The sequence below is a fragment of a genome, unplaced genomic scaffold (genome assembly GCF_019419815.1).
Source record: "Pyrus x bretschneideri cultivar Hongxiangsu unplaced genomic scaffold, Pyrus_bretschneideri_v1 Contig81, whole genome shotgun sequence".
Lineage (NCBI taxonomy): Eukaryota > Viridiplantae > Streptophyta > Magnoliopsida > Rosales > Rosaceae > Pyrus > Pyrus x bretschneideri.
The window spans coordinates 1,624,814-1,634,810 of NW_025999822.1; the positions used below are offsets into that span (position 1 = coordinate 1,624,814).

The following is a 9,997-nucleotide window of genomic DNA, read 5'->3' on the forward strand; positions in this document are numbered from 1 at the left end:
AAATAAAGAGATATTTTCCATGTGCAAGAATACCAAGAGTTCCACTCAGTTATGTGAGTGAAAATTATCAAATTTCCCTTGACTTCTTCTTTACAAGTTTGATTTACGTTCTGTTTGCGCTCAAATGTCCATGTAGAAATTCCACTTAGCCCTTTCAGATGCATTTTCGTAATTTTACAACTTCAGATAAAACAAAATACAACAAAATTAGGAAGGGGTCATAACCGTAAATATACAAATTAAATGGCTGGTTCATCTAATCAATACTCAATATCTAGAACTTTTTTCTTTTCAACAAAAAAAAAAAAAAAAAAAAAAAAAAAAAAAAAAAAAAAACTTCCACGAGATAAGATGCTTCTTTTTCTTCTTCACTATTTTATTTTTCTCCTTTTACTTTAACATGGCTGCTATCTATTCGTTTCTTACTGTTGCCAATGCTAAAAATTAATACAGTTTAGGTTTTCCTTCCTAGTAAAACCCTAACCTTCTCCCTTTTTTCTCAATCCTTGTCGTCCCCTAGGATATTTACCAAATATATTTTACCTTGTGCCGTGACCCCTTTCCCCCCTTTTCCACCATGACTACTCAGGCTTCTTCCTCCTCTACCTCCATTGGACCCTCTCTCTCCGATCCTAAAATTGCTCACTTTTTGAAACTCGCTGATTTTAACTATCTTCTTTGTCTTAGTCAGGTGAAACCATTTCTTGTGAGGTCACAATTTATTTGGTTACTTGGATGACACAATTCAGACTCATGCTGCTACTCTTCCTGTTGCTGACAAAGAGCCCGCTAAATCGAATTCGAAATCCATTTCGTGGTTTCAGACTCATCAACTAGTTGTCAGCTATTTCAATTGTAATTTGATCATGTAATTGGAAATAAAACAAAATTTTAACAAACAACTGATCTAGGCCAAATGTACCCAGTCAGAAAAAACTATACATGAAAACTAATCCAAAAATTTCTTTTAAACTTCGATGGCGGAAAATTGAAATTTTCGATTATCAGAATCAATACAAGTAATGTGACATCCCACATCGCACAAGGGAGTGATCCTTAAATGTATATTCTCATCCTTACCTAGCACGAGGCCTTTTGGGAGCTCACTGGCTTCAGGTTCCATGGGAACTCCAAAATTAAGCGAGTAGCGCGTGAGAGCACTCCTATGATGGGTGACCCACTGGGAAGTTCTCGTGTGAGTTCCTAAAAACAAAACTGTGAGGGCGTGGTCGGGGTCCAAAACGGATAATATCGTGCTACGGTGGTGGAGCGGGCCCAGGATGTGGTGGACCCCGGGCCGGGATGTGACAATTTGGTATCAGAGCCTAACCCTGGCCGCGTATGTGCTGACGAAGACGCCGGGCCCCTAAGGGGGGTGGATTGTGACATCCTACATCGCCCAAGGGAGTGATCCTTATATGTATATTCCCATCCCTACCTAGCACGAGGCTTTTTGGGAGCTCATTGGCTTCGGGTTCTATGGGAACTCTGAAGTTAAGCGAGTAGCGCACGAGAGCACTCCCATAATGGGTGACTTACTGGGAAGTTCTCGTGTGAGTTCCTAGAAACAAAATCGTGAGGGCGTGGTCGGGGCCCAAAGTGGACAATATCGTGCTACGGTGGTGGAGCAGGCCCAGGATGTGGTGGATCTCGGGCTGGGATGTGACAAGTAACTATTAGTGGAATTTGAAACTAGAACAAAAACTAACAATCCTACAATCTTATTCTTCAACTTCAAAATTTTCATATTACACTGTAGCATTACAAGGTATTGAAATTTTATCAATTTATGTCTTCTTTCTAATTGACTATTTTAAATTGATGACATGGTGAACAAGAGATTGATTGTAACATCCCACATTGCCCAAGGGAATGGATCCTGTGATGGGTGACCCAGCGAGTAACGTGTGAGAACATTCCCATGATGGGTGACCTAATGGGAAGTTCTTGTGTGAGTTCCCAAAAACAAAACCGTGAAGGTGTGGTAGGGGTCCAAAGCGGATAATATCGTGCTATGGTGGAGTCGAGCTCAGGAAGTGGTCCCGCCCGGGTCGGGATGTGATATGGATATATAGGCACATCAATTTAGAATCTCACCAAAACACATTGGAATGATATTGACAACAAAACACAACAATTTAGCAGAGGCTTAGTCATTTGTACCTTCTTTTTTTCTTTTTTTTTGGTAAACTAGTCGTTTGTGCTTATGTAAGACATAAATGAATACAATTTTAAAACATCAGAAAATTAGAATCTCACCAACTCCTTTCGAAGACGTTGCCAAATGAAAAGTATAGTTAGCCTCCAAAAATACGTCTTTAAGACCTAGCTGCCTAGGTGAACTGGTGAACCCAGATAAAGTAGCATGGTAATGTCACTATGCTTGACACATAATTCAATCATCTATAATCATATTATTTAATTTCTAAATTTAATTTACAAAATTTAGGGTCTGTTTGGTATCCTATTTGAAATTTTTTATCATTTCTCAAAATATTTCTTAAGAATATTTTTTGAAAACAATTTTCTTTACGACTAAAAAACTTGATTGGTTTGTGATTTAAAATTTTTAAATCTTACGATTTAAACTAAACAAAGAGATCTAAAAAGAGGGGGTCGCAGGAGAGGGAGAAAGAGAAAAAAGGAGGAAATAAATTAAGAGATGATTGAAGAAAGGAGAAAGAAGAAGAGAGAGGTTCGGACGAGATAGAGAGGAAGAGAAGTGAGAGAAAGAACTGAGAGAATGAAGAGAGCGGATTAGAGGAAAGACGAAAAAGGTTAAAAAAAAAGAGGAGAGAGAAAGAAGAAAAGATAGATAGACTTGGAGTGAGAGGAGAGGAGGTAGAGAAAAGAAATGAGTGAGTTTAATTTTAAAACTCTAAAACGTCACTTTTTATGTTTTTGAGAATATACTATATTTTTTAGTTAGTCTTGAGTTCAGTTTTTTAAAATAGTTCTACCAAACAAGTTTTTAAGACTTAAAACTTGAAAATTGTTTTTGAGTTTAACAAGTTGGATTCAAGTAGAGTATCAAACAGGTCCTTAGTCTCTCTTTCTTTTTAAATGATTGTTGGAGACTGTAAAGGAATTGGATCCCATACGAATATGCTTTGTGGGGATCCTAAGAATCCTCACATCTTAGTTATTCATCATGTACCGTGAAGTCAGAAATCATTTGATTTTTTATTTAAAATTAAACACAAATAATATCTGATGAAAACTGATTGCACGATGCATGATGAATGGCTTGGATGTGAGGATCCCTAGGATCCCCACAAAGTGGATCTGGAAGGAAAGGAATACTCTCTGGATCCCTTCATCCTAATTCACCAAATTAGAGAATTTGTGCCATTGAAATTTGATCCGATAACTACAAACAAGGGACCAATTTAAAAGTTATAATAACTTCAGTCATTGGATTAAATTTAAATGACACGAATTCCTTGATTTGGTGGATTAGGAAGAAGAGATTCGGAGAAGATCCGGAAAGGATCATCTTCCACTGTAAACAGCGGCGGTTGCCAACTGGACGGCTGACCTTTGACTTCCCGTGATTGCTGTTTTTCTTAATGACGATCATTCCCTCCAAAAACTTAACTTTCCCCGTTCCGTTCCGTTCCCGCCACTGATCAGTGTGGCTCACTTGCCACTAAAATGTTGAAGAAACGAAGGCACTTGTTGTTGGTAAGTTTCGTAATTTTGGTACAAAGACAGGGGCTAATAGGTCACTCAACGTCTCCCCCTTAAAATAATCAAACGACAACAATGAATGAAAGACATAATAATGCAAACAGAAGCCATTCCCACTCTCTTATGATTACGCGTGGAACCCTGCACCTATAAGGGATCACCATTATTCATGTTTGGGAGTCTCAGACCAGAAAATAATTATTAATAAAACCTAATTGGAAGTCATGTTGAGTAGAGAGGAGTGTGATAAAGACGCGCCAAAGGTAGAGCATGAGTGAATTTGGCACAATAATGTTCAAGAGGTGGGGGCTGGCTGTGTATATAATTCATGTCCGTATTAAGAGAGGGGCTTTCCACTTTTTTCTAACTTTCGCTTCCTCCCTCCCTCTCTCTCTCTCTCTCTCTCTCTCTCTCTCTCTCTTTAGTTTTCTCTTCTCTTCTCTTTTTGTTGATCTCTGACCTAATTGTCTGTCTGTGTGCTATCAACACCCTCACCACCACCACCACCCCCAAATTCACCAATCAGAATATCAAGCAAGATCCGTCTTCTTCTTCTTCTTCTTCTTCTTCTTCTTCTTGTACCGCCGCCACCACCACCAACAGCACCAGCAGCAGCTAAGCTAGAGCTAGATCTATTGTTAGTGTAGTGCATACCAATTATTAGTAGCTAGCTAGATATATATATAGGACTCAATTCGTAATTAGTAACATCAACACCACCGCACAGGATTTCTGAGAGATCGATCAAGAGCTGATCATATCATCATATCGCCACGATCAATCAAGAATTGAAGATGACTCCAGCTAATCTGGCAGGGCAGTTTGGCGACACGACTTACACCAAGGTGTTTGTTGGAGGGTTGGCATGGGAAACCCAGAAGGAAACCATGAAGAAATACTTTGAACAGTTTGGAGACATCTTGGAGGCCGTTGTTATCACTGACAAGGCCACTGGAAGATCTAAAGGCTACGGATTTGTATGCACTTTCCTTTTCATTTCAGGCAATATATTGTATATAGGGTTTTTAGCTGGCCACTTAGATAGATCTTGAAATAAATGAAAGATCTAAATACGGTATTTAATTATTATTTTGATTATATGTGTATATGTAGGTAACTTTTCGGGAAGCCGAAGCTGCGATGAGAGCTTGTGTGGATGCTGCTCCCGTGATTGATGGGAGGAGGGCCAACTGCAACCTTGCTTCTCTCGGTGTTCAGAGATCCAAGCCTTCAACTCCGAAGCATGGTAATATTCTATTTCTTCTTTAATTAATCTATTTTAATTCTGTATGATTAAGGTACCATATATTGTCATATACATATATATATATATATAGGTACTGTTTGAACTAACATAGGTTATACATGGATCTTAGCTTGCAAAAGCTTCATCATGAACTAATCTCGCGTTTTCACGTGAACACATATACTTATCTTTTAATATAAGGTACTTTAATTTATATATTATTTCTATTACCATCAGCTCTTGTTAATTAACTTGTTGAGGCAGCTAGCGAACAGCCTTAAGAGTTTTGGATATTCCTCACTAATATCATTGGTGCTTTCCAAGAAGAGGTTATTGAATATATTAGATTTTGACTGTGGTACGAAAATATTCTTATTTGAGGAAAATTCTTTTCACAGTGAAACATATGCAATAGTGCAGCTTTGGATATTCCTCAACTAAGAAATAAGTTTATTTCTGCAATTTTCTTTTTTTTATTTAAGTTTAATCAATTTTATCGAACGAGTCCAACATCTCATGTGCTTTTTGCAAAAATAGTTGGATATATATCTATATATAAAAAATTGGTGTTATGCAATACGTACCATTCTAAAGAACCATATTTCCATCCTCTTCTTAATTTGAACTTCGTTCAAGCAGATATAAAAAGTTAGAAACTGATCATGGTAGAAATATTAAACTTAAGTTAATTAGTGGCATGCAATATATTACTCTTCCCCTTCTTCTGATTATTTTATCATTAGATTAATGTTAATGCAATTTCGTGTATTATATATTTTAGAGAAATAATGTTAATCTCTGATGTTATTGCTTATTTATGCAGCATGTAGAGAGATGTCTTTAATTTGAACAGTGACATATAATCAAAGTTTATTGTTGGAAATATAATGATTTTAATGATAAAGAGATTAACTGGCCTGGGGATGATGGGCAGGTGGAGGAGGAGGAGGAGGCAGGAGCTTTGGGAGGGTAATGGGGTCATTCCGAACAGGGTTTGGAGGTGGAGTGGGATCAGCTTTTCCCTCTGCAGCAACCTTCCCTCATTATGCCATCCAACAAGGGATACCTTACAATCTTTATGGGTATGCATATATTGTACCCGTTTATTGACCATTTGACCATCTCCATCATCAAATAATATAACTAGGGTTACTTTACAGCCTTTATTTATGGCTAACTGAAACTGTTTTTTGCTATTCCGAACTACCTGGTTTAAACGTTAAATTTTTATTTAAAAATATAAAAAATAAGATTTAATAGTTAAAATACTCGGAGCACCAAATATCTTTTCATAGAAAACTATATATATTGTATATATTGATGATGAAGATGCTTTATATGCTATGCTATATATTGTACCCCCATCCATCTTTGCTAGCTGTATGAATATGTGAGCATGGAAAGCTGCACGTGCTTTACCAACTCATGCGCTTCCACCACCCAACCTCATCATCCTCATTAAAGTAGCCCTACTACGTATCAAGATTCAAAAGCACGCTCATATCTCTCTCCACCACATACACAAATGAGTGTGATCAATATTCATTCCTTTTGGCATGGTTGTCATTCCGCCACCCCAAAACACACACAGTGTACATGTAATATATATACACATATTACCTGCAGATTATATCATCAATTTCGCATGTCTGCATTGCATTCGCAACCTTAATTAACATGCATATGTATTTTTTTAACATGCATGAATTTGTTGCATATAAAAGTAATATACACATCGATTGAATACGTACAATCGATATTGTCTTGTTTAGTAGATGCTGACTGACTTGTAACTTTTTCCGTTTCGATCAGGTACTCTTCATACTCGCCAGACTACACTTACCCTACGGTTTGTACAATCTTCTCCTTTTTCTATTATATTATATTATATTATTACCTTAATTAACTTGTAAAAATGTTTCTCTTACCACTTACTTGTACTATCTCTTTAATAGAGATAGACTTACATGCGTACCTACCTTTATTAGAGAGATAATACAAATAATAGTATAAATAGATAGACTACTCATTAATTTGCATTTTCATTTCTGAGCTCAAATAATTCCTCTAAAACATTATACCCATTTGGCTTTCTCATGTTCTCTTTCTTTAATCAAACATTAATCTAAAGGCACGCACTTTACTCTTCCAACAGCGTCCATATTACGTAAGGAGTAAAAGGAAAGGGGACCAACCGACACATATGCATTGCATGTCTTGGCAGTTCCATGTATGCGATACCAAGTTGGCAAGTTGTTAAAAACAATTTAACTTCTTCAACTAATTCCCATCAACCAAACTTTTTTTTTTTCTTTGATTAACATACACCCGTGTTCCAACTTGGTAGTTGGGCTTTCACTATGATCTAAACCAAACAGCACACACAACAGAACAGGAAAGGAAACAAACAGGAAACACGACCATATATGAAAGTAACTGGGAACCCATATGTACAGACTCCACAGCATTAGTTTCACGGCTTGCTGAGTGTTTACTGATATTAAAAAATAAAAAATAAAAATTTCTTTTTCTTTCTAGATACTAATACCAAGTAATTGCACTTGAATTTAATTAAGGTAATTTTCAATTAATTAACTAACTCCTAGAAGGTAGTGATGATTTTATTTCTGTTCAATGTGGTATATATGTTCAGAACTACTATGGTTTGTACGGAGGGGCAGCAGGCCAGTATCCTATGTACGGGACAAGCCCTGCAACTGGGATGGTGGCCGGAGCAGCAGCCGCGGCGGCTTTTTACCCTTATCTTTCATATGGATCAGAAGGGAATGGAGGAGCCGCAGCAGCTGCATATGGTAGCTCAGGTGTGCCGAGCTATGCAACTGGTATCCAATACCCACACCAGCAGCAGCAGCAGCAGCTTTTTCAGTATTCGACCATGAATTCAAGTGGAGTTGGAGGCTACCAGCACTATGGTCCTCCCATTTCTCTTGCGCCCTCACCCGCCTTGCAATCACCAGGTAATTACTTGAATTTGATTTTTGTTAGATTGAGATGAGAGCAATTTCTTAACTTTTAAACTAGTTAATCTTGGTTGAGATAGATGGAGACGCTAATATCCTTGACAGTGTGTTTTGCTGTGCCACAGGCGTAACCGTGGCCCTTCCTGCACCAATCCCTCATCGCTAGTTCATCCCAAAGTGCGTGCATGCATGCATGGCTTCAATTATTCAAACTCGATTCCACCCTCATCAGCTGCATATGCTTCTGAGTTTTCGGCAACCTCTGGCCTAACCATGGTTCACTTCTCCATCTCTTCCTCCCTCTCTCGCCGTCTAACACACAATTAATTAGCCCAAGCAATTGGCATTTGGACTAATTAATTTGCACAAATACAAAGCCTCCCAAAGGGGCTACATGAAATCATTCCATCTCCACAATTGGCTGGGGTACGTGCATCTCATGCATACTCATGCATTTCATTTTCCCCTTGAAGAGTTCTTTTGAAAGCATCATTTTAAACACCAACTCAGGCTATTGGGTTTAGCCAAGTTGGAAAATAGTTTTTTTTTTTTTTTTTACTCTAAAATTCTTAGCCCTGGAGGGGCTGAGGCAACAAAAGAAAAATGTAACTTTTGGCCCAGGAAGGCTAAAGAAATGCATAAAATGGTTTGCAAATATTGTAAATTCAACACAAATAGCAAGCCCTTCACTTTTGAAAAATTTCAATCCAAAAATGTTTTATCCCTCTATCTTCAGCTAATCAATCACCTCAAACAAACAAAGGCGCGCAGTTTTAGGGGAAAAAAACAAGGGCATGGAATGCCCCAATTGTTTTGGCTGTTAACATCTAGTCTTAGGATTTTGAAACTAGCTAAGAACAGTCATGTCTCTATAAAGCTTTACCAAGTTTTTGTCACCTTTCACATAATGTGTCTAACCAACCAACCAACGATCGATCCTTTCCTTTAGGGTAAAGGGAAGAAAATCACAAACTCTAGTTCGTTTCATGTAAATTCATCAAGTGTGGCTAAACTATGGGAGTTTTAGCCCCATTTCACTAATTTTAGGAGGGATAGTTTTTAGCATTAGCTTTTAGCTTTTGCTAGCACATTAATCTCATCATCCTTTTGAGCACTCCATTAATGGATGTGGAGTTCAAAAGCAGCTGCATGTAATCCTTGGAAGATATTTTGGTTCCCTTGGGTTCTTCTCCACTAACGCACCAACCATGGTTAGGACATAGGTCAACCTTATCTCATCACATCTCTCTCTCTCTCTCTCTCTCTCTCTCTCTCTCTCTCTCTCTCTCTCTCTCTCTCTGTTCATCTTCTACTTGGAAATGGACCTTGATGCTCTTTTGATTATATGTATAAGTCTATGCTTTGGATTGCAATTAGGGATCCTATTAAGGACAGTTACGATTCATTCTCCATCGGTGCTGGTTGAGAATGGATATGCTACTCACTACTATATATGCTTTTGATTTGAGACTTCTATGTTTACTTCTGATGATGATATTATGAGACTTTTAATTACCTAATTCTTCTGAAGTTCAAAAATTTGGCAGTATTTACAGAGGGAATATTGGTGACTTCTCAAACTTTAATTAAACACGACCATTAATATGCCTTGAATTGATGGTAGTGCCAGTGCATGCAATTAAACTGAGAGATTTACTGTCTTTTTGAGTAATTGTATTAGTGACGTATTGTTACCAATTCACTCTTAACACGTATATCTTCTAATTACTTTTTTTTTGTCTCAAAAATTTATTAGATTCTTAGTGAAATGTTTACTTCTTCTGCCAAGATATTGAATTAAAAATTGGGCCAATACAAACCCATGAATGGACACCGCCATACTTCGAGACATAAGATGCAACAACATGAGCAGCATGGTTGGATTCCCAATGGGCATACGTGAATGTTGCGGTTTGGAAGGTTTCAGCAAGATTCCAGATGTCGTCAATGATAGCCTCCAAAGATGCATCAACTCCCGTTTCCTTATTGATCATCTACACGATTGTCTTTGCATCAGTTTCAATCTCTTGGATGCCTTCCTTTGCACACCCTCAGTGCAGTAGCTTCAGCCATTGCATCA

General features: G+C 37.7%; 1 protein-coding gene across 3 annotated transcripts; it reads left to right on the forward strand.

Moving 5' to 3' along the window:
* Window positions 1-4,068: 4,068 nt before the first annotated feature.
* Window positions 4,069-8,592, forward strand: LOC103956591 (RNA-binding protein 24-A). Of its 3 annotated transcripts, XM_048575917.1 has the most exons (7): window positions 4,069-4,327; window positions 4,418-4,667; window positions 4,804-4,936; window positions 5,871-6,018; window positions 6,749-6,785; window positions 7,590-7,914; window positions 8,043-8,592. In XM_048575917.1, exons 2-7 carry the CDS (start codon window positions 4,485-4,487, stop codon window positions 8,081-8,083), a joined length of 867 nt encoding a protein of 288 aa, XP_048431874.1. In that variant the 5' UTR covers window positions 4,069-4,327; window positions 4,418-4,484; the 3' UTR covers window positions 8,084-8,592. The 3 variants fall into 3 exon arrangements, with proteins under 3 accessions (XP_048431874.1, XP_048431875.1, XP_048431873.1); XM_048575918.1 differs by having other exon boundaries at window positions 4,070-4,667; window positions 8,023-8,592; XM_048575916.1 differs by having other exon boundaries at window positions 4,070-4,667.
* The last annotated feature ends 1,405 nt before the right edge of the window (window positions 8,593-9,997 follow it).

Excerpts from the sequence above, each read along its gene's own strand:
- LOC103956591 (XM_048575917.1), top strand. The coding sequence starts at position 4,485 with ATGACTCCAGCTAATCTGGCAGGGCAGTTTGGCGACACGACTTACACC. Across the intron at positions 4,668-4,803 it reads GATCTAAAGGCTACGGATTT|GTAACTTTTCGGGAAGCCGA; the intron begins GTATGCACTTTC and ends GTGTATATGTAG. Across the intron at positions 6,786-7,589 it reads CAGACTACACTTACCCTACG|AACTACTATGGTTTGTACGG; the intron begins GTTTGTACAATC and ends ATATATGTTCAG.